The following is a 15411-nucleotide window of genomic DNA, read 5'->3' as shown; positions in this document are numbered from 1 at the left end:
GGTTTCCTTCTGTCCCAGAAATGACTTGGACAAACGGGCAGAAGATAGCTTGGCCGAGGACCCTGAGCTAAAGAACTCTAATGGTGTCCAGAGTTGGGGTGATTGGCCTTCAATAAAGGGTGGCACAGGCAGCATGGTGGCTCAGTGGTTAGCACTGCTGCCTCACCGCACCAGGGACCCGGGTTTGATTGGGCGACTGTCTGTGTGGAGTTTGCACATTCTGCCCATGTCTGCTTGGGTTTCCTCTCACAGTTCAAAGATGATGTGCCGGTCAGGTAAATTGGCCATGCTAAATTGCCCATAATGTTAGGTGCATTACTCAGAGGGAAATGGGTCTGGGTGGCTTACTCTTCAGAGGGTCAGCGTGGGCTTGTTGGGCCAAAGAACCAGTTTCCACACTGTAGGGAATCTTATCTAATCAAGCACAGCCATCATGTTTTGTGTAAGGTATGACTCTAGCCAAGAAAGCATTTCCACTCTGATTTATATTGATTGCAGTTTTCTAAGGTGTCGCAATTGATAAAATATTGTCTTTATGTCAAGATCTCTTGTTCTCACAATGCTTTAACCAAACATTTTTGTCTGAGTCAAGGCTGTAATGAGATCTAGAGCTGAGTGATTTTGCTACAATTAAAACTGAGAATTGTGAATAGATTATTGATGAGGAAGCAGCATTTGATCACATTGTCATGACATTCTATCATTTAGTTGATAATTAAGCATATAATAATGTAGTGGTAATTGACTTGGTTGGATTTGTCCTACTTTTTGTGGACAAAATATGAATTGGCAATTTTTGACCTTGTTAGATGCCCATGTTGAGATTAGATTGCCTACAGTGTAGAAACAAGCCCTTTGGCCCAACCAGTCCACACCGACCCTCCAAAGAGTAACCCACCCAAACCCATTTCCCTCTGACTAATGCACCTAACACTGTGGGAGATTTAGCATGGCCAATTCACCTGACCCACACATCTTTGGTCTGTGGGTGGAAACCCGGAGGAAACCCACGCAGACACGGGGAGAATGCGCAAACTCCACACAGACCATAGCCTTTTGTGGCTGCAATGGAAGATCAATTTAGCACTTAGCTTGTCCAGTTCTAATGCCGTACTACTGGAGACTTTGAAGGGGGTTACGTGGTGTGTAGCTGACTGTAGTTTGTTGTCATGGTTACTGTGGCCTTGCAGGTATTTTGAGTGCGTGCTGGAGCCAACCATCTCGAGTTGGCTGAGAGATCCTAAAGCAATGTAAGAGGTCTCGGTCTGCTTTTCCCTTGCTTTAGCATGTATTCTGCAGGAGCTGTGAAGAAGAATATAAGGGACTGTATAAATCTGTATAAAATAAGTGGGCTTTATGATAACCTTTCAGTAAAAATTAATTTTAATAACTGTCTTTGCCACTGTTATTAAAGCAATATATTGTGGCAACAGCAATTACAAACCTGTTTTACAATATTTGACATTAAAATTGGGTTTCCAAAATATTGGTTCTCTTATCAATAGACATTTGGACTTTGGATGATGTGTTTTTAGTTTAAGTGTGATTGATATGGGCAACAAATGGTGGCCTGACCATCAATGTCCATACCTTACAGAAACATAGAAAACATAAACAATAACAGAGCTTTCATGCCTGCTCTGCCATTCATTATGACCATGGCTAATCTTTTAAATCAATGCTTGTTCCCACTTTTTGTTTGATCCTTTCATCCCTTTAGCCCCGGGTACTCTATCCAACTCTTTCTTGAAACAATACAATATTTTGGCCTCAACTGCTTTCTGTAGTAGCAAATTCCACAGACTCACCATTCTCTGGGGCAAGAGGCTTCTTCTCATCTCATACAAAAAGAATAACAATAATTCAAATTAGCAGTTGATGCACATTACTGACAAAATGCTCCACAAGAGCATCCCTTTGCAAAGAGAACTTTCAAGATATGGAATTGATTCTATAACACATTAATTTCCACATTTACTTATTGCATTAGTTTCATGATTTGATAAGTGAAAGAACTTAAGTTTTAAGTCCTTTCTGAGGCTTGCTGGAGCCTGGGTGTGAGTAAGCCCAGATGTTTCCCAATGCCAGATGGCATTCCAGTTTTCTTGCATGGTTGAAACTTGGTGCCATTTGGACAACGTTAAGGGCAGAGTAGTTGACTCCCTGCAGCAGCAGATTGCAATAAAGCTCCCATGTCAAATGGCCTTTCTCTTCATTCTCCTCCTTACATACGCTGTATTCCAAAAGCCAAGGCTGTGTCGCTTGGTTACCATTTGGTGGGAGGAGGAAAGGGGAAAGTTCCCTTCCACAGCCTGGCTGATGAATTCTCTTTCTATTGTTATATTTTTGTTAAGTGTTCAGAGGGCATCAAAAGATCAAGGTGGCCTCACTCTTTCTTATGTACTGACAACTCCAACTCTGGATGCTAGGGCTGAAGATATATTGTGGTTGGAAGGCCAATGTGTTAGCCACATAGCTCTGGCTGCACACCCATTATCTTTAATTGCATGGTATTTATAGCAGTTTATAAAATCATGAGGGGCATAGATAAGGTGAATAGCAAAGGTCTTTTCCCAAGGGTGGCAGCATTCAAAACAAGGGGACATATTTTTAAAGTGAGAGGAGAAAGTTTTAAAAGGGATATGAGGGCGCACCTTTTCCACATTAAGGGTGGTTCATAAATGGAATGAACTGCCAGACAAAGTGATGGATGCAGATACAGTTACACCATTTAAGACATTTGGGCAGATACTTCAATCAGAAAAGTTTATAGGAATAAGGGCCAAACACTGCCAAGTTTAGTTTGGGAATCTTGGTCAGCATGGACTAGTTGGACTGAAGGGTGCTGTATCACTCTGTGACTCGAAGCATTAAGTGTCTTAGCGCTCAGAAATCATGTTGGGGATCTAATTCGACATGGTCCAGAGTTGAGACATGAAATTCTCTGGATATGCATTTTATGACACTTGAATGAAAATCCAGTCTGATGGCTCAGGGAACAGCCCATAAACCTTATTCACGCTATACTGTCTACTATTGATCAGAAAGCTTCTCTTTATGAACTGATGAATCTATGATAAATTGTCAGAGAAACTGGCAATAATCCAGCAAGATGGATTTCTGCATGTTATCATTTTAAAGTGGGGTCTTTTTGTCATGGTAAATAGGTTTAAGTTTTGGAATCATCCAGATTATCCCCCTCTATGACTTATATTTTACAATGCAGTAGTTTTTCATTTATATAAATCAATAGAAGAAGGTATGATCATTCTCAAAGCATAAGGGAGAGGATTTCATAATTTCAGTCTCACATGGCTAAGTGTTAAGAAAATTAATATAGAAGGAAGGGACTGGAGGAAGGAATGTGGATTTTAAGTGAATCACTGGTATATTTTGGAGATGTGCAACGTCACATAATTACACTGTATTTGCTCCACATCTCCAAACATCTCACTTTGACACTATTAGTCTTTGAAATACAGGTGTTTATATTTTTTTTTCACTGGAGTCATTCCACACCAGCCAAATCAGGTGTATAAGTATGTCAGCTCACTGCAGTTGTTGACTGGTATTGTAAAGGCAAATAAGATACGGGGCTTGTATTAGTCATGATTAAATTAAAAGGTTGCATTCTTATTGTTTTTTTAAGACAATCTGAGATCATGTATATGTAGTTCTTCAGTTTACCTAATCCTAGGAATGCTCCAAGTCTCTCTCAAGATGATAGAGATATGAGTGATGAACAAATTTCAGATCCGAGGAAAGTTAAGAAATTTTGCCTTGTTTTCTCTTCTTGCAATTTTCAAGGTCAGTGAGGTGATGACGGAACTGTTTGCACAAATACAAATGCGAGGGGCAGTTTTTAAAACTACCATGTTAGAAGTGAAAGGTTTGCCTTTAGATAGGATATGCAGCAGAGAAGTAAATATTTCAGCCCAACCAGTCCATGGCAGTGTTTCTGCTGTACCTCAGCCTCTTTTATTGTCAAAACTTGATGTCGTAACCATCTATTTGGTTCTCCTACATGTTATGGCATAGTTTTCCCCTTGATTGGATCTGTACAGTTTGCTTCAACTGTTGCCTGAAACAGTGCATTTCAAATTGTGTAGGTGAAGAAATATTTTTCTGAGTTCACTTTTGGATTTCTGGGTAATGACTATCATACACAGATGGCCTTTAGTTCTGCTCTTCCCCATGAGAGGTACTATCCATTGGATCCATTCTTCTCAAAAGCCTTAATAACTTTGAACACCTCTATTCAGTCTTTTTTCAAGAGAAAAGGATCCCAAATTGTCAATCCTTATTCAGGGGTTATATATGCCAAGTATTTTTGGTGCTATCCTTGAGAATCTTATCTGCAGCCTCTCCAGCGCCTTTATATACAATATAACCAAAAGTAAGTGGAGTGTAGCAAAGCCAATTCTTAATCATATCCCTCTCGAATTAAAATAGAACATTTGGTTCACTTCTTTTTTCATGACTTTGCTAATGTGTGACGCAACCTTTAGTAGTTGTTCCTCTCCCTTATGTACATTTGCACCTTCCAAGTAATGTGATCTCCCTGATTATATTCCCCCTTACAGTCCTCCTCTGTAGTGACTCCAGTCTCTCTCTTCTCCCCTCCATACCCAAACATGCACACCACTACCATCACCACATTTTGTGAAGCAAGTTTTTCCCTTTTCCCATTAATATTGATGATACACTATGACATTTCCCATTTCTGGATGATCTTCTGTTCTTTCCTTTCATAAGATTTCTTACCGTTGATGTTGTTAACTTGTCTATAATTTCCTAGATGTATTCTGCACTCCTCAAATACAGAAATTATATTATCGAGCTGCTTGTCCTTTGGCATCACCCACTCTCTAATGATTTGTTAAGTATGAGTCATAATGCCTTTGCTATCTCTCTGCTAAATCATTTATAAATCTGCGGATTCACTACATAAAAACCAGGGGTTTTATCCTCTTTGAGTTTGTTCAGTTTATTCACCTCCTTCCTAACTCAGAATTGTATCCTTATGTCTTTGTTTATCCATTGGATCCCATGAAATTTTTTTTGATTTTCCCTTTTCTGTGTGGAATGGATACCAGAAATAACACTCAAGTAATTTGGTCTGGAACTTGTCTATGGAACGAGTGATACAGTGATGTGGATAGGTTTTTTTTAATTTTGTGATGTCCTTCATCTGGTTATTAGTGATAATTCTTGATTATCAGCCACTTCTTTCTTCTTAAACATTTTCATCCTTCACCACTTTTCCCAAATTTGCTGATACATCACTGTGGAATGATAACACTGAAGCTGTGATGACTTTCTTAATCAAATTCCCCACCAAGTGTGTTTGTATGCATCTGTATTTTGAATGTGTTCTTACCATGAATAGATAATTACATGTTTAGCTATCAGTTTAGGCCAGTGCTACTTTATTTGATTTTAATTTCTGCGCAGGTTGAATATTTTGATACTGCCTTTCTCTGCTAAAATATAGAAAACCTGTGAAACTTGCATACTCGGGGAAAATAGAAGATAGCCACCATTGTATTGAAAGTGTTACCTTTTCCCAAGGAAGGTCAACTTTAAAAGCATGTGGTTGTGCATGAATGTTACTGATCTGAGCTCTCTGTCCTAGTTTCTAGCTATGTGATTGGCAGCAATCCAGGTCAAAGTCCAAAATGTAGCAGCTCTGAAACCAACCTCCATTCATAATGGATGACACCAGGGATGTATTTTTAACAAGACAGTTTCTTCAGTACTTGCATAAGGGAAAGAAAATGTTTCAGCAGAAGTATAAGGCACCAAATATTTTAGTAGCTAAAACAAAGAGGCTGTCCCACTCGCCATTGTAATCTGCATAACATACTATGATTAAAGGGAAGGATCCATTTCCACATTGCTTCATTCTTTGGCATTAGCTCCTAGTATGTTTAAGTTAAATGTGAGAGCAGTTGTGCAGGCAGGAGGGATGATCAGAAACCCACGGACATTTCTCATTTTTTTAAAATCAAAAAACTCAAAATAAAATACCTTAGATAGGAACATTGTAACATGAGCTGGCTCGTTAGCCATTTGAGTCTTTCCTTGCATCTAACGAAATTAAAGCTGCTCTGTGATCTAATCCTCATGTACTTTGACATTCCATGTATTCTATATTCCTTATATTTTCCTTTGCACATATGCTGCCTGTATTGGGAAATGTTTCAATGTATTTATTCCTTTATGTAGCTAACACTTATTTGATCTCTGATTTAAAATTTATAATTATGAAGCAAGATTGCCATTTGGAGAAGAAAGTTCCAAATCTCTAAAATGCTCTCTGTCCTGACTGTTTTCTGTTTTAATATCTGAAACGTTTGGCTTTGTTTTGTAGACAATGCGCTGTAATCATCAACTACTGAATAAGCAGGAATAGAAATGGGAGAGAAATCTTGTTTAGCACTGCTTCAGGTAGCAGGTGTGTGGATATTTGAGGAACCCATTTGACATTGTTCAGTGATACGAATGAAGCATACCATTGGCAGCACACACATTGAGCTGTGGCACTGACTGCGCCTGATGGGATTGACACAAGTCTGCGTAGGGCCTTACTAGCTTGAAAACCTTGATCAAATCATCCTTTATCATCTTCAATTTCATGGAGTAGAGCCTGGCTTTGTGCAATCTCTCTCACAGTTTAATCTTTGGAATCTAGGTGTCATTTTGGCAAATCTACATCACACTCCCCAAGGTCAATATATCCTTCTTAAGCTATAGTGCCCAAACCATTTAATAGAAAATCACTTTTTTTCTTTCAGGATGAGGCAGTTGTTCAGAAAACTGAACAGTAAACATTTGCTGAACTGAACTTTGTACTAGGGGATTGAACGAGTTCTTCATTTTTTTTCATGGGATGTGGGTATTGCTGGCATGTATTGCACTGGCAAGGGGATCATACATTGCAAGTTTCTCATCCTTAAACCGAGCAGCTAAGAGGGCAGCTAAGATTCAACTACCATTGTGAGCCAAGGTACTTTTGTGAGGCTGCTGGAGAAAACTATCTGCTCCCTTGAAAGGTTCAAGAGGGTAGCAGGCCTGGCATCATCATTTGTTTTGAAACAAATTACTTCTTCTGAGAACTGAAGAACTTCGTTTCTCTCTCCATTGATGCGGCCAGACCTGCTGAGTTTCTCCAGCATTTTCAATGGTTATTTTGTATCTCTAGCATCTGCAGTGTTTTGCTTTTATTTCCCTGAAGACCTCGTTTTGATCTCTTTAAGGAGCAACATTGGTAAGTACAGCTGTGGTGAGGTGACATCAGTAGACGTTGAGACCCTTAGTTGGATTGAACAGGGTTGTGTTCTAGAGCACTATTATATTCTTCTCATTACTACTGTCATTACACAGATGGTGATGACATATTCACCAAACTTGATGAAAATTCACAGCCTCGCTTGACCAAGCATTCGAAACAAAGGTGTTCCGGGTCTTCTTCGGAAAGTTGCCACACTAACATTTTATACTGAGGAACACATGCAGTCACAAAATGGACAGTCTTTCAAACTGCATTTTGCTGCATTTAGTTTGCCCACCAGCATCAGGAAGACAAATGTCCTGGTCCGGGATGTTGTCATACTGTCATCTATCAGCATTGAAAATGTGTCACTGGATGTTGTTGATACCTTCACATATCTAACTTCCCAATCACCAGCAATTTGTCATTTGAAGCTGAAGTCAGCATCACTAAATCTGCAACTATTTAGTTCATTTTGAATACAAGAGAGTGTGGAAAAAACAGCAACACGACTGAAAACAACAAACTAATTTTTCCAAGCCAGTGTCCTCAGTGTACACCGCTAGAGTAGTGATATCTAAACAGGAGAGGTTAAACGGGAGAAAAGATTAAACAGTTTTCACCTTTAGACTCTCACATGTATCCTTGGCATCTCTTGACAGGACATGGTCACCAGCTCAGAGATCACGGAGTGCACTAAATCCATCAATATACACTCATTGCTAAGCATGCACTGGGTGGATGTTGGCCATCTCCCCAAATATTTGCTAAACATCCAACTTACCATGACCACCTGAGTATCCAAGCCCCTATGTTAAGACATCTGTAAGCAAACTATGAAGGTGGTGGATAATAACACTGACAACTGGGAGATAGTCACTGATGAACGTGACCACTGGTGCTTAATATTGGGAAGGGCTTTGGAAGTAGTGAGCAGAAATGAGCAGCTAAGCTGGTCAAGAAAAGGATCAAGGTGGCCAACAAATAGATTACTATCTCGATCCACTGTCAAATTCTGCAGCAGAGACTGCCATGCCAGAGATGGGCTCCTGAACCAGTAGGGTGTTGCTTGATGCACAATTGACCACCTTGGTGTAGGTTTCCAAATGGGCTGATGCTTCGAAGTGTTCACTCGCATATTGCAGTAAATAGTGTCAAAGCTATTGATAAACTCAAACCTGTAGCTGGTACTAGACTTTGTGCTTTAGAGTTTTAGTCCAAAAAAAAGGCTCAAGTAATTGAAGTTAAATAAAAGAGGTTGTATTTGAAAGTTCTGATGGAATTCACATTTGAAGGCTGAAACTTTCAATGTTGTTCTTTTCGTCTGCTAAGTTGATTTTCAAACATGTCATTCATTCAACCTTATGCACTCGATGATAGTGATATTACGTAATAATAAAAAAAACAAACATTAGAATATTGTGGGTTATTAAAATCTGATTTAAGCCTTTAAATGGCATGTGTTATGCCATTTCATCATCAACAGGCTGTTGGCCAATCAACTGTACCAAACCAATTGATATCTAGTGCATTTTGACAGCTGATAAATTTACATGCAGTGAATCACATCTTATTCTTCAATGTTAAATCTTACATTATGGTTAATCTTCAATCTCTTAAAAATATTTAAAAATAAATAATGAATCAGAGTGCTATAATGTACCAATCAAACTTATTGTACAGTTATTATATATCTGCCCAGAATGGAACATTATTCTATTTTATTGAAACACAACACTTTGATCAAGCTGAAATTGGCAACCAAAAATCATGAAGAGCTTACTCTTGACTCTCCTGCTCCTCGGATATTGTCTGATAGGATGTGCTTTTCCAGCACCACACTTTTTGATTCTGAACCAAAAATCACAAAAATAAAAGTTCGCGAACTGTGGCGTTTGTTAATTTCATTTTTGTACTTTGGCTAACTGGATGACTTGATGTCCTACCTTCGAAACAATTTCAGAACAGTTGCTTATCTATGGAGGCAGCAGATATTTCTGCAGGTTTACCTTCTGCATTAGAAAGCTCACTGGCTATGCTTTTCCGGTGGCCAAAGTTGATATGGTTGTGTATGTGGGAATTGTATATGGAGAATCCTTGGAATCTCCATTGTAACAATTCCAAATGAATTGCCCAAGAACTTGAAAGTTTTGTCAGGCAATTCATTCATACTTCCTTACAAACCTCTGAAATTCTTTGTTTAGTTTGGAGACTCTGGAGGATTCCAGTGAACTTAATAGTAACAAAATAGTTACTTAGGAAAACTTGCATGATTAAATACATGAGGATCCATTTAACAGATACCATACTCAGCTCCGAACTCTCAATAAATCTCCACAGGCTTCTTGCATCCCGACATTTCCCTGGAACCTGACATCGCTCTCGTTCTCCCTCTATCCACCTCCCCCACAGGACCTTACACAGCCTCCATGCTCCACACCCTCCACTCGCCACCTTTGCACAATTTGACTCTCAACCTCCCACGCGTCCTTCTCCCAATCTGTCCCAACCCGATACCCCAAACCTTACCCACTACTGCTGGACCTGATGCTCTGTTGTTACTTGGTGCGATACCCCCTATTCATCTGGCATCCTACCCAGTTGCCATTCCACTTACCTGGCACCCTGTCTCTGACTCACCTTGCAATCAACCCTCCAAGCAACCTAACCTCTCACTGAGTTTACACTCTGATCTTTTAACAGCAGCTGTTGATGTGGCCATCAGGCCTTGAAATTTCAGAACACAGACATGGACTGCAGTGAAAAGTGGGCATGGTTGGCCTTCCTCTGACAGTACTGCACTGCAAAAGATGTGTCAGAATGTAGTCACCACCTTCACATTCCTGAGGGAGTCCTGAGTGGAATCTTTTCTCAGAAATGTCAATTTCTATTCTTTCATTAAAAAAGACAGTGGAGTAGAAATTATGTGAGAGCGCCACTCCTTGGAAAATCCAGCCCACTGCATTTTCATCTCGGTGCTGTTTGAGCCACAATGCATTTTCACTGTTTTACTTCCTCTTTTATTTTATGACATGGTTCTATCATTGCAATTGTTTTGTTTCTGTAAATAATGTTATTTTATATGGTGCAGAGTGTCTTCACTTTGAAAAGTCAAAGTTCAATGAATCAGGAACTGTGAGGTGAACAGTTAAGTCAGACTTAGAGTTGCTTCTTCAGGAAGACGTTTCACAAAGCAATTGATGGCTTTACTTCTTGCTGCATTACAATCCAAATTTCAGATGCTGTTGTTTGTAATAGTTAAATATCTGAACTTATTCTCATCTCTTTTATCTGTTTATTAACATTGAAACAATTGTGCTGACAGCATTTTTGGTCCTCTGTCACTCTTGCAGCTGCTACACAAATAGTGCTTCCACCGATGGATTTGATGATACCGAAGTCTGCAGTGGCACAGTTCAAATGTCTTGCTGAGTATGACCCTGCTTTCGAAAGTGACTTTGAGTTGTCGTGGAAACAGGATGGATATGAAATTTACAGTGACCAAACAGAGAATGACAGGTAATAGTTTGTAAAATGGACAAGAAGCATTTCACTTCAGTTATCATTATTGCTCGTGCCAATCCATCACCACCAACATCATATTGAATAAAAGTTGTCAAAATAGTAGGCACCCATTCTTAGGCTGACCATCTTGCAGACTTGAGCAAGTTGATTACATTTTGCTTCTTGATCTATAGTCAGAGTATGTATTAAGAACATTTGAATATTAGTTTATTTTTTTTATGTCTTACACAAATATGTATATTTTTTTTCTGCATGAAATTTATTATTGACTGTTTCTGAATTTTAGTGAAAAAAGTGTAGAGCTTTGCTGAAAACAACCTCTAAGTTTATGCATCTTGAGAACTAAATCTTGAAAATTAGTTTTAAAATTTGGCATACTGCTACTTCAATCTTGACTTTATTTGTTTTCAAGAAGGTGCATTTGTTCTTATTTAGAGATTATTTTATGCCTTATTTGTCTTGTTTGCCTGATTAACAATGGAGATCTGCAGGGGTGGACATAATCGTAATTTTGTGGTGACTCTTTTTGCAGTTTTGACAAAATGTCAGGAATCAGTGCTGCAACTCAGGAGAGAAGGGGATCAGGAGAAGACTTTGTTTTATTCACATGCTGGAATATGCATTTTTCACCACTGCATCATAATTACATTTTCTTGTAAATTGTGTCATTAGGTGATTATCTGTGGGGGCTTTCATTGGTTAGAGAGTTTTTTAAAAGATTGGGTATTAGTGTAAACGGCTCAACTGGCATTGCTAATTCCCTTAAGAAGGTGGAGATGCGCTGCTTTCTTGAACTGCTGCAGGGACGCCCAAGTGTTGTGCGGAAGGATTTTCAATGTTTTGGCCCAGCAACAGTTACAGTATGGCTCAGATGGTTTCAAACCAGAATGAAGTGTGACTTGGAGACACAGATATGCCAATGCCCTTCATCATCTCAGGTATTATAGGTTGCACATGTTATGGGTGCTACAAAAGCAGCCTTGGTGAGATGGCACAGTGCAGCTGTGGCTGGCACACACTGTTGCCACTGTGTGTCGGTGGTGAAAGAGTGATTGATTGTTTAAGGTGGCAGGTGGGGTGCCAATCAAGAGGCTGTTTTCTCGTGGATATTATTGAGATTCTTGTGCTTTTGAAGCTCACTCATCTAGTCAACTGCAAAGTAACGATTACACTCCTGACTTCTACCTTACTGATGGTAGATCAAATTTGGGGAGTCCAGAGGAGAGTTCCTTTCCACAAGCTCCCAGCCTCTGACCTGTTCTTGTTGCCATAGTATCTATATGGCTGCTCAAGTTCAGCTCTTGGTCAATGATAACTCCCGGCTGTTCATAGATGGTTATTCAGCGATGTTAATGCTATTGAATGTCACCAAGTAACTGTTAATAACCTTGTTCAACCCCTTGAGCGTGGTCTGTCATTCAGTGAGATTATAGTTGATCTGAGGCATAATATCACATACCTGCCTTTGGCCCATATCCTTCAATACCTTTGCTCAACATAAGTATACCCACCTCAGATTTAAAATTAAGAGCTGGTCCTGTATCAACTGCTATTTGTGGAAGAAACTTTCAAACCTCTACCACACTTGGTTCACACTTTATAATGTCTCTCATGAGCAGTTTGGCCTTAATTCTCAGACTATGCCCCCTAGTTTTGAAATCCCCAGCCAGTGGAAATAGTTTATCTTTACCCTGTCTTTTTCTGTAAAGACCCTGAAGACTTCAATCAAGTCATCCCTTAACTGTAAAACTTCTGGAGAAAAAAGGCCTAGTTTGTATAAATCCTCCATATAACTGAACAAATGGTTCTTTCTTGTACGAAATTATTCTTGCCTGACTCTGGTATGGCGTGAATGTTACTTGCCATTATTAGCTCGAGTCCGGATATTGTCTTGGTCTTGCTGTATGCAGACATAGACTACTTTAGTGTCTGAGGAATCATGAATGGTGCTGACCGTTTTTCAAGCATCAATGAAGACCTCCCCTTCTAACCTTATGCTGGATGGAAGGACATTAGAATCATAGTTGAACAGGACAGAAACAGGCCATTTGGCCCACCATGTCTATGCTGATCAACAAATACCAAATTACACTAATCCTCTTTACTTGCACTTGGTCCATTGCCTACAATGCCCTGGTAATATTACAAGTCCTCATTCACTTTCTTCTTGAATGTTGCAAGAGTACTTGCCTCCACCACACTCTCAGGCACCGTGTTTAATATATCTTCTAACCTTGCGGTGAAAGATTTTCTTCCTCCACTCACCTCTAAACCACTTGTTCCTCACCTTTAACTTATGTGCTTTGGTCTTAAACACATTTGTCATGAGGAAGAGATTCTAACAATCTACTCTGTCTGTACTTTGCATAATTTTATACACCCCAACCAGATTCTTCCCCTCCACCCCCAGTTTCAGGGAAAACAAACCCAACCTATCCAGTCCTGTCCTCATAACTGAGACTTTTCATCGGCAGAACATCCTGGTGAATCTCTGTTGCACATTCTCCAGTGAAATCATATCCTTCTGAGAGTTCAGAACTGTACACATCATTCCATCTGTTGTCTAACCAATGTTTTATAAATTTGGAACAAGACTTCCTTGCTCCTACAATCTATACCCTGGTTAATGAGGGTAAACATCCCAAATGCCTTCTTCACCACCCTGTATACCTATGTGACATTTTCAAGGACCTATGGACTGTACACCAAGGTCCCTTATTCTCATATTCCCCAAGTTCATGGTGCATATCACCTTGCACTTAGCAGGATTAAATTCCATCTGCCATTGCTAAGCCCAATTTACCAGTTGATCAATATTATGACAAAGAGTAAATGACCCAGTACAAATCCCTGTGGTACACTGATGTTCACAGATTTTCAGTCACAAAAACAAGCCTCCAGTTTGCCAACTTGCTTGGATCTCATGGGCTGTTATCTTTTGGACCAGCCTTCCTTGTGGGACCTTGTCAAAAGCTTCATTGAAGTCTGTGTAAACTGCATCAACTGCACTACCTCATCAATAATATTTAGTCACCTTATCAGAAAAACCCATTTGAATTAGTCAGACAGGATCTCTCTCTAACAAATCGGAGGTAACTATCTCTGATCAATTCCTGTCTTTCCAACTATTGGTTAATCCTGTCTTTCAGAATTATTTCTAATTGTTTCCTGACCACTGATGTCAGATTATCTGGTCTGTATTTATCTGGCCCGTCCCTACTGCCCTTCTTGAACAAAGGGACCACATTAACTATCCTCCAGTCAACTGGCACTTCACCTGTGGCCAGTGAAGTATTAAATATCCCCACCAGGGCCCCAACAATCTCCTCCCTTGCCTCCCATAATAGCCTGGGATATATCTTATCATGTGCTATAGATTTATGCACTGAAATGCCCATTACATCTAATATCTCCTCCTTATTAATCTTAACATGTTCTAAGATCTCACCATCGCAACTGAAATCTCCAGCTACAATGTCTTTCTCCTTTGTGAATCAGCCTCGTCTCTATTGATGGATTTGGATATGGTTGGTCCTCAGACAGCACCCCAAGAAATTCACTCACTGTCGTGGAGCTAAGATTATTAACCTGCAACAACAGCCATCTTCGTTTGTGTTAGGTGTGATTCATTCAAATGCTGTCTTGTGTGTTGCCACCCAACAGCAGTCAATCTCACCTCGTCTCTTGAGTTCAGCTCTTTATTGCACGCTTGGACTAAAATTGTGATGAATTCAGGAACTGAATGCTTTGGTGAAACCCAAACTAAACAAGCATCAATTTCTGACTGTGCACTGCTTGATTTGACTGTCAACAACTACTTCCATCACTTTACTGATGATGGAGAGTAAACAGATGGGCCAGTAATGGGCTGGGTTGAATTTGTTCTGTGTTTTGTGGACAGGACATAGCTGGGCATTTTGTTTTTGCTTTGCAAGTAGATGCCAGTGTTGTAGCTGCACTGGAATACTGGAACGGCTTAAAGTTCACAGCCAGTTCTGAAGCGCAGGTTTTTAGTTGTATTTGACTTGTTTCAGACCCCTAAACCTTTGCAATACACATTGCCTTAAGCAATATTTTGACATCATATGGTTTGAATTGAATCAAGATCTGTGATGCTGGGGGCTTCTGGAGGAGGCTGAGGTGGGATCCCACTTGACACTTGAGGCTAATGATGTTTGCAAATAGTTCAGCCTTGTCTTTAGCACAGATATGCTGGATTCTCTCATGAGTGACCACAATTCTCTAAGTTTTAGAGTACTCATAGACAAAGCTGAGAGTGGTCCTAAGGGAAGAGTGCTAAACTGGGCCAAGGCCAATTATCTCAAAATTAGGCAGGAACTGAGAAATGTGGATTGGACACAGCTATTTGAAGGGAAGTCCACATTTGATATGGGACACTTTCAAAGATAGTGCAGGATAGGCGTGTCCCATTGAAGGCAAAGGATAGGAAAGGCAAGGTTCATGAATCGTGGATGGTAGGAGAAATCATATGACTAGCCAAGAGGAAAAGGGAAGTGTACATAAGGTCCAGGCAGCTAAGAACAGAATGGGTCCAGGAGGAATATCAGAAGAGTAGGACCAGTCTTGAACGAGGGATCAAGCGGGCAAAAAGG

General features: G+C 39.9%; 1 protein-coding gene across 12 annotated transcripts in view; it reads left to right on the top strand.

Moving 5' to 3' along the window:
* Positions 1-15411, top strand: part of chl1b (cell adhesion molecule L1-like b) — an 885223-nt gene that overhangs the window by 514277 nt on the left and 355535 nt on the right. For all 12 annotated transcript variants that reach the window (XM_072582623.1, XM_072582619.1, XM_072582621.1 and 9 more), the window contains one exon: positions 10627-10792. In XM_072582623.1, coding sequence (XP_072438724.1) covers positions 10627-10792 — 166 coding nt within the window. The remainder of the gene's footprint in view (positions 1-10626; positions 10793-15411) is intronic.

Source organism: Chiloscyllium punctatum, chromosome 12, assembly GCF_047496795.1.
Source record: "Chiloscyllium punctatum isolate Juve2018m chromosome 12, sChiPun1.3, whole genome shotgun sequence".
Classification (NCBI taxonomy): Eukaryota; Metazoa; Chordata; class Chondrichthyes; order Orectolobiformes; family Hemiscylliidae; genus Chiloscyllium; species Chiloscyllium punctatum.
The sequence above is the reverse complement of the archived record's forward strand: the minus strand, read 5'-3'. Positions and strand labels throughout refer to the sequence as shown.